At 36.4% G+C, this 14111-nt stretch overlaps 1 protein-coding gene across 2 annotated transcripts in view; it reads left to right on the top strand.

Annotated features, from left to right (window-relative positions):
- PDE6C (phosphodiesterase 6C) overlaps nucleotides 1–14111 on the top strand; it is a 31264-nt gene that overhangs the window by 3051 nt on the left and 14102 nt on the right. For both annotated transcript variants that reach the window (XM_009465442.2, XM_087768288.1), the window contains exons 2-11: nucleotides 7825–7977; nucleotides 8092–8181; nucleotides 8409–8549; nucleotides 9123–9197; nucleotides 9286–9350; nucleotides 9462–9528; nucleotides 10284–10331; nucleotides 10532–10681; nucleotides 11392–11535; nucleotides 11619–11687. In XM_009465442.2, the coding sequence (XP_009463717.1) occupies nucleotides 7825–7977; nucleotides 8092–8181; nucleotides 8409–8549; nucleotides 9123–9197; nucleotides 9286–9350; nucleotides 9462–9528; nucleotides 10284–10331; nucleotides 10532–10681; nucleotides 11392–11535; nucleotides 11619–11687 (1002 nt within the window). The remainder of the gene's footprint in view (nucleotides 1–7824; nucleotides 7978–8091; nucleotides 8182–8408; nucleotides 8550–9122; nucleotides 9198–9285; nucleotides 9351–9461; nucleotides 9529–10283; nucleotides 10332–10531; nucleotides 10682–11391; nucleotides 11536–11618; nucleotides 11688–14111) is intronic.

The raw sequence follows: 14111 nt of genomic DNA, 5'->3' as shown, positions 1-14111 counted from the left end.
ATTAACTTAGCAGCCAGAACAGTCTCCCCCCACCAAGGTTATGGACCTGTTGACTGCGAGAGCTAATAGTGTTTAATCCAGGATTTAAAAGCAGTGAGAAATAGCAGGCCAGGCAGGACTGCTACCCTAATAATTTGCCTCACATTATTCCCAGGGTCTGGCAGAGGATGTGTCTCAAATATTCCAAAGTAAAATAATAGACTGCATAAAATTCGACCTATCCATTAGTATTCTTTAAATATCAACTGAGAACATGGACAACATGATAAAGAAGAGTACAATTGCCTTTTATCTTTTGCTAAGGCATTATTTCCAAACAAAACTAAGCACTAAGAAATAGTTAAATAAGGAGCATGGCTTCTGGGGAATCAAAATCTCACATTCTCAGACTGTAAGAACTAATAATAAAGACTATATCTATGTGCTTTAATCCATCATGTACTTAAATTATTGCATTACTTCTTTTAATTCAGAGATATTTGAAGACAAAGATTTAACTGGGGATTGGAAACTCAAGAAATAATATTCCTGGTTATAGCAGAGTATAAAATTATATAAATGGTGAAAAAATGCTTCAAAAGAAGTGAAGGCTTTTGGATTAGATCCATAAAGGGACTCAAATGTTCTGATGCTGAAATAACAAGCCCTCACTTTTAGAGGTCCTGCACTGGAATCCACAACCCCCAGTGAAGTGAAGAAACAACAAACTGTGGAGAGATTCTGGTTCTTCCAACTCAGATTAAGCAGCCAGAGCAGTGATCGTTGTGGCATCTAATTTAACCACTGGAAACCTATGATACAAAACAACTTAAATACACCTTCAAGTTGCAAGCAGTTGTATCATCCCTTTGTAAACTGAGCCAGCTTCAGATTGCCTAAGTCTTTTTTTTCCAGGAACTCTACTTCTTTTTAATGCAAGGGTGGGAGACACTCTAATTCCAGGCCTGTCTGAAGTGACAGGAGTTTCAGATTTATGGGAATGTGCTGGTTCCCAGCCTCCAGGCTGTCTGAGCCAGGAATGAGGAAGAAGAGACACTCCATCCCTCTTCTTGCGTCTACACCAAATTGTAAAATAAATTAAAGATTATTTGAAGAGGGGAGAGAAAAAAGCAAAGGGAAGCATGGTTTTGCAGCTCAGTCGTTCAAACTCCCATGTGGTGGTGAGAAGACCTGGACAGCAAACTGTTGTCCAGCTGCTGTGTGTAAACAGTTGCTCTGGTAACACACAGCAGTGGTCCTGGGACCAGGCGTTGGTCTTAGACTCCCTCCTAGGGCAAGAAGACATTGCTGGAATCAGGTGCATCTCTGTCAAAAATATGAAGCAGTGGAAAAGCACAGCAAGATGGTCAATGATGGCAGTCACTTGCTAATAAGATGTCTCAATTCTCAACTCACATTCTGCTAGTCCCCTCACAATGTGATCTTGGAGAAGAAACCCAAATATCCAATGTATTGACAAGGCAGAGTATGTTAATAAAAGCTTCAAAGGCCAGAGGAAGATTGTTAAAGTAATTTTAGAGGGAAGTTCTTGAGAAACAAGCTCAGAGTTGTTAAGATGAGAAGAAATGAGAGCAAAGATACACAATACTACAGAAGTACTGCCTTCCTGAATGTCTGGAAAGTAATGAGAATTGAAAGAAACAATCCCAAGATAAACTAAAAATGGGGGAAAATGGAGATGTAGTCTTTTACCTGGGAAGAACTTGCATTGTAAATGTTAATGTCTGCTCCCCCATTTTATCTTATCATCCTGATAATAAAAAGCAGATTGTCATAAACTCACAGTCACTATAGTAAATATTAACTGGAAAAATGGAAACACGTTCCAATCTGTTATAAAGACAAAGATTCAGTCAACTTACAAGAAAATACTTCAACACAGGAACAAATTTCTATTAATCGTGCCTTCTAGAAGAAAAACCCAAACCTTTAATTCTTTCCTTGAATTAACATGTTAAAAGAGGAAAGCTCCCAAAATTGAAGAAAAAATGAACGTTAAAAATTAAAACAAAAAGCTCCCTTTTAGCCTAAGTTTCTTGTTTTATGTGAAAAAAACACTTAAAGCAATATAATACAGATTCAATTTCAAAAAGTTGCAAAATAGCCCCTACATATGGCAAATAACAAAGCAGACATTGCAGTGACATTAAATGCTGTTAAATATATGTTAATATCTACTTGATTCATTTTCAAAACTCTAGTGATCTTGAAGATACCAAAGTCAACTTGTTCTGTAATGCTAGTAAGTTACATGTCAAAATGTAGTTGTTTTATATCCCTGACAATACACGATTTTTTGAGTGTGGCCTAATGAACGGCCAAGTCTTTTAGCTAATTGGTTTTGGTTTTGAACCAGACTGATAACATTTTTGTAGCTGATGGTAGGTACTTTTTATTTTCCATTCATACTCAATTATATCTTTATGAAACAAAAACATTTGTGAGTTGAAATTAGGATAAGCAGAAATAAGAGATGAAACAATATAGCACACCAGTACCACCTACTCAGTGGTAAAAATTTTGAGAAATCTGAGCCAATGCAAGACAATCAGTGGGGGAACAAAATATCAGGAAGAGGAGAAAATACTGCAGGGCTACCAGAAAGAAAAACAGAAACATGTAAAGATGGTAGAAATAAATGTGTGATAATGATGAGAGTGTGACACCAGCTCCTGATGTCAGAGGTTCCTGTGATTCCTGTTCCAGTAGTGCTCCAGACCCACTCCTGGTCGTCACATATCCAAAGGATGATGTATTTTAACCAATCTGACCTCATCTATCCAACCCAGAACCTCCAGCCCAACATGAGCTAAGCAGTCATAACTGCAAGGGGTCCTAGAAGCCATTCTTCCTCTGTGCTTTATAAGAGGGAAGAGGTGGAGGAAAATAGGCATCTGCTCTCTTGGCACTACCACTTCAGCTGCAGGATTAAATCTTATCACTTCTTCTCAACTGTGATATTTGATGCACTTTGCCAAATTCAAAATGGAGAGGTAGGTTGCACAGCAGATACTGACATGTTACTTGGAGTCGACGCAAGAAGGAAGGAACAGTAAGAGTTTTTTGAATGGGAGTAATGGTGATGGTGATATGAAAACCAAGGTGTAAATGTCATCTGTGGGACATGAACAAAATGACATCATGCTGCTTCCTAGCAAGACCCCCAGTCAAGGAAGCAAAGGCTTATGGGAAAGTCTCATTTCCTAACATTTTAAACCACATGTGTAATGAAGATGCTGATGGCATGCCAAACTAAAAGCAACTGGGAATAAACAAGCATACTGGAGATGTGAGAAGCCTTGGTACTAACAACTTTGAGCTGCTGTTCCTATTACCTCAAATCAACCAGAGCAGTGAATTTTCACCCTGAGTAGCCGAACAGGGAAGAGGGATCCTTGTTCCTTTACACTTTAGTTTTGAGTTGCTTTTCAAACTTCTCCATTTCTCTGTGTTTCCTGCATTTGTATAAATGACATACTTTTGCATGTGCAATGGAAACCAAATTAACAAGGGTTACACTATCTCATCACTCACTCACAATAATTTTTGCATTTTCTGATCAAATTTACACTCAACAAATAATTTAGACTGCAGACTTTGACCTGGAGTTTCCAATAGTGTCAAACTCACTTGCCTCAGGCTGCTTTTTGTTGTTAATCCAATCAGAAATGCTCAAGGCTTAGCTGGGTGTTCTGGAGCACAGTGTAGCAAATCCTAAGATAACATTGTGAACTGGGAGGTGTACTTCCTTTATTAAATACTGTAGGATGGTTCAATGAACATTAGAACGAGGGTCTTCATCGTCTTTTAAGCTTGGCATAGAATAAACCCTGTGAAAGGTTAGAAATTTTTGCAGAGCTCTTTTTAACTGTTTGCTTAAAGAATTGTGAGATATCTAAAACCAGCCAATGAAGGAGAACTCATCATGAAAGAAATAAGGTCTTTAAAAACTGGTAAAAGGAAACATAGAAGAACATATCACTCCCAAGGAAGGAAATGAGATCTGCGGGGAGAGTCATGAAATAAGAGAGATACAAGATGGTTCCTTCTGGGCAGTCCATCAATAAGAACTTTTCAGAAACAATAAAGTAACACCAATTTTTTTTTTTTAAAAAAACAAAACTACATAATTGTAAAGTATTATCTGCTCATACAGCCTTTTAAAATTAACTTTCTTCTCAAAATGCCTGTGGTTCCCAGGGGAGTTTTATCTTATTAGAGACATGAACTTACAGTTGTGTAGCTACAATTCAGAATCAGATGTGGCAGCCTCAGTAAGCAAGTTTATTTGTAACTGCCATATGATGAAAATAAAAATTATTTTTAGAAATTAATTATCTGCTAATTTCAAGTGTATAGGCTAGATCCATAGTAGCCTGCCAAACCCTTCTCCAGTTAGCTTCTATGGTCTATAACAGAAAGATGAACACAAAGAGGCATCCTGATTTTCCATTCCTGTGTGCTCATGCTAGCTTAGTGCAAACCCAGGACATGTTGCACATCTTAGGATCTATCTACAGAACTGATCATTGTACTGTAAATGGCTAGCAATCTTAGCTTTAAAAGGAGCTAGTAGAAAATGCTTGCAAACGTACTACAGTTAGGGAGTTATCAACAGATCACCTGTCCCTCATTTTTTTTAAAGCCTATTTTATGATTTAAGTGAGAGGTGAAAGTTCACAACTTTGCTGTAAAAGGTGGCTGGATTCATAAGATCAGGCTCAAATAGACTATAAGTGTCCATATTCATATATTCATGGGAGCACCAAGATGCTCTGCTGGCTCTGGTACTGCAAAGCACATTTCTGGCTTATTTGTCTATGAACATGATTTTCCAGACATTGTGAAAAGTGTTGTTTGTTTTTTTTTTTTTTAAACAGAAGGAGCTTATGTTCTCAAGAGAAAATATTTTAAAACCTTGATTGTAAATAAAGGCTTTAAAACTCCTAGCAATTATGTGCAAGATATTCAATAATGAAAAGCCTAAACCTAAGCACAAATTTTTGCTTGTATATGCAAATCATGTGCGATAGGAGTCTTTGTATATGCTGTGGGAATGCTGCCAATGTGTTACGAGGTATTTATATCTTTCTGCATTGCACTATCTAGGCACAGCTCAGGATGGCTTGTGATTACTGAACTTTTTGTTTATTAACACAAACTTGCATTCTTTAAAATTTTCCTATCCTCTGCAAAAATTGTATGACCAAAGTGCTTCTTCTGAACACTTCTGAACACCACTGCTTGTACCTTCAGTCTGGAGTTATTAAACAAATTAAGACTCAGCAGCTGTGTCCTGCTGCTTCAGCTCCCTTGGTGTATACAGGTCCCTTTTAAGTATTCAGAAATCCAGCAGTGTCTTAAATTTTTATTTATTCCCTCATAGCAGCATACAGCACTCTAAAACCAGGAACTTGGGCCTCACCATTATGCTAGATGCTTTTGGTGAGGCGGAGGGACTACAAAATAGGGTCAAATTCTCTACCTCATTTACTTTATTTTGCATGGCTAAAACAGTCAGAGATTCAGAAATTGTTACTGAAGCCCGAAAACACACCCAAAACCAGAAAGGTTGTGTCAGTAGGTAATACATCTCAGAGAAAATCAAATATTCCCATGCAATAACATATTTGTTTAGCATATTCGGAACTGGCTACACTTTCCAGGGACTCAAATACAGCCTGATACATTGAACTATAGAGAAAACACATTGGTCACTTTTATTCTTCTCAATGGGATTTACGGGGATGACACAGGCTGTCCTTAAGAGAATCAATTCTCTGTAAGAGAGCTCAGTCAGTAAATATAGAAAAGACATTTCAGAGTTACTTCCACACATTTAATTCCTTTCACGGAAATGCAGTCCTAGAAGGAAATCTAAAATGCAAATGTAAAAGATGGGCTGTCTAAAGACTATGAAGAAATGAAAGAAAAAAAAAACCTAACAATTTGAACACATAATAAAATCTAGTCTACCTTCTCAGGGTTATATATGCTATAAATTCAACATATACCAGAAACAATTGCAAAAGAGGTAAGAGAAGAAAAAAGAAATTAAGAGGAAAGATCCAAATAGTAGACAAACAATTTTAGTTCTGACATTTCCTAGCCTTTTCATGCTTGATTTTGCAACCTAGAAAATGTTTGTATGTTTGTATGTTTGTATGTTTGTTTGTTTGTTTGTTTAAGTAGCTTTGTGTATAATTTATGAAAGCAGAAATTCCATTATGCGGCATCCTGCAACATTCTCCAGCCCATCAGCAAGGAAGAGACCTTGAGATCCACCACAGAGGTCTTGGTTGCCTAAGCTAATGCAGTAATTAATAGTAGTAATATGTATCAGCTCTGTGGGTAGACATGCACTAACAAGTCAGTCATTTTATAAGTGGGTTCACAAATTCTTGCTAACAGCAGGGGATTGGTAAGGTTTGGGAATCTTGGTTCTGGGTGGATGTCCTTAAAACAGGACTCCTTTGGCCTCCTTCTGGCTGGCTGCCATTCCTATCCATGGTATTATAATGTAGTCTGACTTTCCCTGGCTACCAGGCCACTTGCCACCTCTTGACATTCTCATTTAGCACCAACCGCTCATCACCTTGAGAAATCAGAAGCATATCTGTTAAAGGAAATTCAGGGAGAATCTGCCATTGACTGTAGACCAGGACTTGAGTGCTCATCTCTCTGAAGAAGTTTGAGCACTGACTTGTTAGAAGTGGCAGATGTGAGGGGATGGAAAAGGCTCAGTGAAGACAGTCTGGTTATTTTAGCTGCTTAGTAGAACCGTGTCACTTCTCAGTATGCACATATTGACATTTCAGTCCCTCAACTCATAACGCAGCTCATTTAGATGTATTGTCATAAGAACATAACAAAACACAACAACCCTTGACAAACAGATTTCCCTGGCAAATTTCAAGTCCTTTTTTTAAATTAAAGAGAACACTAAAGCATTTCAAAGAAAACACCAAGAATTTCTTTGATATGAAAAAATGAAACAGTTTTCCATGAAACATGAACTAGCTTCCCAGTATTTTTTACATAAAAGAATGACAAGAATAGCTTTTACTAAAGCCCCCTCAGCACTTGGTTTCAAGGATGAAATTGGTGGGGTAGTTAGTTATGGCTCATTCATTAGTCACGTTGTCTCATTCCCACAGGATCACACACCCAACAAAAGCAGCTCTGTGTACTGATCCCCCTGATCCTACACCCTCCCATTCACCAGAAGAGCATGTTGGGCTGGGAGCAGCAGGAATGGGAGTCTGTCAGACAGGAAGGAGTAAGAAACAGCTCAGCCAGATGTATACCTGCTGGGGATGCCTCTCTGCCAGAAGTGGTTTTAGCCATATACATTCAGGACAGACAGCAGTTTTAAACATTGTGAAATGGGACAGTATAATGAATTTTATCTACAGAAACAATTAAATAATAATAAATATTAACATAGCTATGAAGTAATTCTTTTATGTGCAAGCCATATGTATTAGACTCTCAGGTAGCCACAAAGTCGTATTACTCTCTCCTTTATTCCAGATTTTCACATATTTTTAATTCCTCAAATTCCTCATAATTCTAATAAAAGCCTGCACAGAACTTGGTTTCAGAAGCTATGTTCATAACCAATGCCTAAGTTAAGCTTGTACATATAACACTGCAAGATTGGGTTAAATAATGATAATGGGTTTTTGTGAGTATAAACCTACTGCACTGTGAAACTGCGCTCATAGCATTGCAAACATAAATTATCAAATGAAATGATCATTTGCTCTTGGTGTGGTAACTAATTGTTATGCATTTCACTTGTGGTTTGTTTTTTTTTTTCAGAACAACCATTTTTCTGACTTTCTGGACAAAAAAACTGGTTATACAACAATCAATATGTTGGCAATCCCAATTATGCAGGGTAAAGAGGTGCTTGCTGTTGTGATGGCACTCAACAAATTAAATGCCACTGAGTTCTCAAAAGAGGATGAAGAGGTAATAAGCTCGAATGTCACACAACAGTACAGTTGTTAGTTCAACAAGTAGTTTGAGTGATTCTACCTCTTGATTTGATACTTCTGTCTTATTTTTGCTCTTTGTCATTTTTAGGTCTTTAAAAAATACCTCAATTTTATATCTTTGGTCCTAAGAAGTCATCATACATCATATCTCTACAATATTGAATCCCGCAGAAGTCAGGTATAGAAGAATTTGTTAATGATACTACACTTTTGTGCGAAACCATTATTATTCCCATTATTTTATATTCTTGCAAGTTTATTGATGTAAGGATAGCATCTATTTAATTTTTTTATTTGATAATAGTAATGCACCTTATCGTTTTATTCTGGAATGCCTAGGATTCATATGTGTATGTTTTCTTACTGCTGTGAACATTTACCCTCTTTCTCTTTTGTTGTAAATAGATGCTTCTGTGGTCTGCCAACAAAATATTTGAAGAGCTAACAGATATAGAACGGCAGTTTCACAAAGCACTGTATACTATTCGAATGTATTTGAACTGTGAAAGATACTCTGTTGGTCTGCTGGACATGACAAAAGAGAAGGTAACAATCATTTTGTCTACTTGCTAGAAATATGCTACTTCTAACTTTAAGTTATAAAATCCATCCTTCTAATTCATTTGTTCTGAATATTTCCAGTGCATGTCTCTCCAGGACACAAATTTACTGTGCTTTCTAACCCTTTGGGATAATTTATATAAAATCTAACCACATTACAAAAATTACGTGCAAAATATAGGCATGGCAAAGGATACAACCACAATAAACATAAAAGCTAATTCTGAAATAATTTTTCATATTAATAATGCCATGTGAGAAAGGGTAGAAGAGAGAAGTGTAGGTCTGATTATTGCTTTATACATGACTGCCTTCTAAAAAACTATTAAGCTGTACAACCATCCAGAGACTAGCTTCAGATTAGCCTGCAATTTACTGGCAAACATTTCGTGCCTGGAATATATTTAACAATGTTTTCTTAATATTGTCTGAAATGTGACCATAGTATGGCTATGGAGAAGGAAAAATAAAATTGCTGTCCAGAGATGTCATGTTATCTATGAACACAGAACTGATTTTTTTTTTCCTTTCGCTAAACCCTGTGTATCATTTTTTCAGGAGTTCTACGATGAGTGGCCAATCCGGCTGGGGGAGGCAGAGCCTTACAAAGGCCCCAAGACACCTGATGGACGAGTGAGGATATTCATTTTTCTTTTTATGAATCTTAATTTTGACACTGAGGTTATACAGGTCACCTTCATGTTTTTCTCTTTTTATTTAGGAAGTCAACTTTTATAAGATTATCGACTATATTTTACATGGAAAAGAAGAAATCAAAGTCATTCCGTGAGTATTCATTTGCAGCCTGTGAATGTGTGGTAATTAGATATATTGCTGGGATAGAATAATAACATGTCTGTATTGTAGTAATCCTTTAATTTCATTCTCTCTCTAAAGGTCACCTCCAGCAGATCACTGGTGTCTTGTCAGTGGATTGCCAACATATGTTGCTGAAAATGGATTTGTAAGTTCATAGCAGAAGTAAAAACTAAAAGTTTTAGTTCATGTAGTTCTTCTGATTGAACAAAAAAAAAAAAAAACCCAAACCTCCTCATGACCAAAAACCTCTACACAAATGCTGTGCTGCTTCCAGTGTCATTTGTTCCCAGTGAAATCATGTGAATCAGTAGTCTGGATGGAGACAAGCCCTCAGCACAAATGGCCAAAACATCAGGAAAATTTCCCTCTGATTGTGGTAACATTGGAGGAATAATGTGTGTGTCTGATGTCACTTTCCAGGTGTGCTAACTAAGTCTCACAACAAAATGTCAAAGTAAGAAAATCATCATAAACACAGCTTTAAAATTTTCTTTTTTTCTTATCTCTGCTTGCGTAGACAATATACATAATTCAAAGTTGTGATGTATGAGAGTTATTAACAATCCTATGGCATTTTTAATAGCATTAAGGACAGAGCCCTTAGTATTCAGTTCTTTCTTTCTGTAAACCCCCATGCCATTTTAAACTGGAAGTGATTTTCTTAACCATTATCCTTATGAACTGTGAGACATCATGCATGAGGGACTTTGCTACAAGCACTCCAGAATGATGTCTGTTAGAATAACCACATCTAATTTAATAGGAACAGTTTTAATTTCTGTAGCTAGCTAGGGTGCTCACTGTTGTTAGCTTAGAAAATAAACATGCCTTTTTAAAATACCAGGCCAAGTCTTGATGCACATTATATTCCATTGAAACAATGTCTCCTTTATGCTGCAGATTTGTAACATGATGAATGCACCCGCAGATGAATATTTCACGTTTCAGGTAATTCCAGTAATGTTAATAATTATAGTTATTGTAGAAAAATATGCTAATGCTTTCCACCAATTAGTTATACAGTTGATTACATAAATAATTTCTCCTTTGTGATGCACACATCTTAATGTTACATTGCCTATATCAATAGCTGTATCACTGCTTTCAAAGAACTATAGAACATTTCCTGTTCTTTGGCTTTCCTACAGAAAGGGCCAGTGGATGAGACTGGATGGGTTATCAAAAATGTCCTGTCATTGCCTATTGTCAACAAAAAAGAAGAAATTGTGGGAGTTGCAACATTTTACAATAGGAAAGATGGAAAACCTTTTGATGAGTATGATGAACAGATCATTGAAGTAAGCTTAATAAGATTAGATGCTTTAAGGAGCCATATGATACAATAAAAATATTATTGTAAAAAGTCATTTAAAAATGTCTAAACATTTTCAAATAAGCTATATTAACATCAACATATTAACATTAACATTAACCAAATGCCTATCTTCTTCACTATACAGTTTCTTAAGAATCAGAAATTTTATTTCCCTTCATAAACCTGAAAATTTATGAGAGATCATTTACATTCCAATAATAAACAAAAGTCAGATAGAATTTTATTTTTAATCATTTGACTTTTTAGTGATGGTCAGCATCTCCTAATTAGCAGTGGGTAAGCAGGTATGGTGCGCTGCTTGCTGATGGATATTGCGCCTGTGATCCTGAAAGTTCCCAGAACGCTCGTGATCACATGCACTTGGGCAAGATAAGATGCTACACAGTGTATCCAAGTCCACTCAGCTAACTTAAGCTTCATAAGCCTCAAAGTCCTGTATACAAAATGGGAATACGGGCCCTTAATTACTAGGTTGTGACAAACAACATCATTAAAAGCTGTGAGGTGCTAACAGAACCTGTTGATGGAAGGTAAAGGCCTCTAACAAGTAAAGTTACACATTGCTTTTCAAAGGGCACTACCAGAAACTGGAGTTTAAGAAAAGTAAGGTCAAATTGTCAGTTTAATTTTATTGGCATGGTGTCATCTCCACTTTGCTTGGCTTTGTTCCAGACTCTCACACAGTTCCTGGGGTGGTCTGTTTTAAATACCGACACTTATGACAAAATGAACAAGCTTGAAAACAGAAAAGACATTGCTCAGGAAATGCTTATGTACCAGACAAAGGCCACCCCTTCTGAAGTTGAATCTATACTGGTAAGTTTCTGTCCACAGTCACAAAATTAAAGTAGGAAATTTGCTACATATAAACTGAATTTCTTACTCATTTTTATTTTTAGAAATACAAGGAGAAATTAAATGTAAATAGTATAGAAGAATGTGATCAAAAGGATCTTATCAGGATTTTGGTAAGTCATTAAACTGAAAATTCTGGTAGCGTGTTTGTATCAGATAGTAACATGTCCTCATTATAGAAGAAGTTGTGTATAACCAAATCCTGATTAATACAATTGATTTTAGCTATCAGTTCCATAAGCTAGATGGAGTTGATATAATAATACATCTTCAACCTCTTTGGTTCTTCTACGTGCAGATCCCACTGTTACCTACAGGGAAACATTCTGTCCCAAATATATGCCAACAGACTTGGATAGTCAGAGTTATATAGAAACATTTATATGAATTAACATTTCAAGTGTTTAACTTCTTTAAATATCCATGGGGACAGTGCTATACCTATAATTGAATTTATTTAATTCTGAAAATAAAAGAAGGGACATTGATGTAAGGGACATTGATTTAATGACAGTGACTTCACAGTGACGAAACAGATTTGACCTAATCAGTTAAAACTCTGCTACTACTAAAACGAAAATTAGTCACTTTCTTTTCCAGACTGTGCAGTCCTCTGGCTGCCTTAGTATTTCAGTCTAGAATGGGAGTGCCTTTTTGGAGGAAAACTTCTGTTTGTGTTCACTTAGTGCACTTCATTTTATCTTGTAGAGCAGTCCTGGAGCACATGCACTGTCTTACTTTATCTGAAACAAAACTCAAAGATGTGCTACAGGAAAACACTGGACGAACTCCCACTGTTAATGGATCAAAACAGAGCTAGGCTGAAGAAAAAAGGTCAAAACCACACAAATCTGTTGACTTCCAGTACCAACCACCTCACATATTTCCTCCTATTGCACCACATTTGCTAATGTAGACATAGCCATAGGGAAAAGATCTCATGAAACTATTTTTAGTTATGTACATGTGCATGCCAGAATGCAATGGTGTTAACGTTTTACTGGCTCCCACAAAACAGAGGCTTACACAGCTTACAAGTGGTGAAACCAAAAAACATCAACAGACCGTGTGTAGCTTCACATACCTTTTAAAGTAAACTTAATTTAGCTGCATGAAGAATTGCAAAAATTAATAGATAAACATTATAAAATCTCTCTACTTGTAGAGCTACAAGTGATTATTATGGTACAGGCTCCAAATGTAAAAACATAATACTGGTATGAATTTTTAAATCTCCAAAAAGCAATTAAAATGAGTTCTCTCAATATTGTGGAGTCACAAATTCAAAGATCTAATATATTGTGGACTGCCAAGGCTACATGCAAATGCTTTATCCTATTACAAGACCTGGAATCCCAGATAGCTAATGGGATAAAGCAGGTGTTTCTAGATCTGATGATTCACAAAGTAATGGGTCTTAAAACACCACTGCTCCACGTTTCCTTGTCCTTGACCTCGACCTCAGATCAGAGTAGATATAAAGGAAAATCCCAGGGAGAAGGAAATACCTTTGCATGGATGTTCAGCCTTATTTGTTGAAATATTTGCATACATTCAGTCATCTTTTTTCCTTCTCCGTAAAATGGAGATCATTTCTAGACTACTATGGAGGAAGGGAGTAATTGTGATAATATAATCTATTTTTTTGTGTTGCATCAGACTTCCATGAATTAATTCTTGTTTGGATTGGGGTGCATCCTTTAAAATATCATACGGCTCTCCCTGGGCTTTGGGGTATACAGACAAAAGGTGTTATAGAACAGTTCACTAATATCGCTATTACCAGTTACACTATTCAACGTCAATCTATGTAACATATACAAAATAGGCAATTTAAATTTAGTACAGGTTTCTTAACTTTTGTATCCTCTGCATTTTAGAATTTAGTATATGTTTTATGTAGGTTCTTCAGTACAAGGAAGAGCTGGCCTAAACTCTGTATCTGCCTTCAGAGAGAGAAAAATCCCTGAATGGCACCCAGACAGCTTCTAATGAAATTTAGTGCCTGGGGAAAAGATTATGCACTTATACAGTCCACTGCTTCTGGAATGATCCCTCATTTTCATCAGTGGTCAGGATTATTCAGAATAGACTGATGTAAACTACAGAAAGGCAATGAGTAGGACAGAATCACCACCAATTACTGCACTAGAAAGTAAATTACTCTAAAGGATTTGAAGTAAGCCGTAATAACCATAAATACTATATACTTTGTACATTTAAGCATTGTAACAATTTTTACTTTATGCATATACTGAGATCATTCAAAGCCAAGCAGTCAAGAATCTACTGCAAGCAGACAAACAAGAACACAAATAAGATTTGTGAATTTTTACCTCTGATCTTGTAGGATTTTCCAGTCCACTTTCCATGTGCCAAATCAACCTTACAGGTGTGTCTATTAAGAGTATATAAGGTATCACAGACAAAGAGAGACTGTCACAAGAGACAGGGTAAGACAGACTAATTTTGAGAGTTGTTGTGGAACAGAAACAAACTACCAGCACTCCAGAGGTTAAAAAATGTACCGGAATGTT

Source organism: Nipponia nippon, unplaced genomic scaffold (genome assembly GCF_047370975.1).
Source record: "Nipponia nippon isolate SJK-2023a ecotype South Korea unplaced genomic scaffold, ASM4737097v1 scaffold_3, whole genome shotgun sequence".
Lineage (NCBI taxonomy): Eukaryota > Metazoa > Chordata > Aves > Pelecaniformes > Threskiornithidae > Nipponia > Nipponia nippon.
Note: the sequence above shows the minus strand (reverse complement) of the source record. Positions and strands in the feature narration are given on the sequence as shown.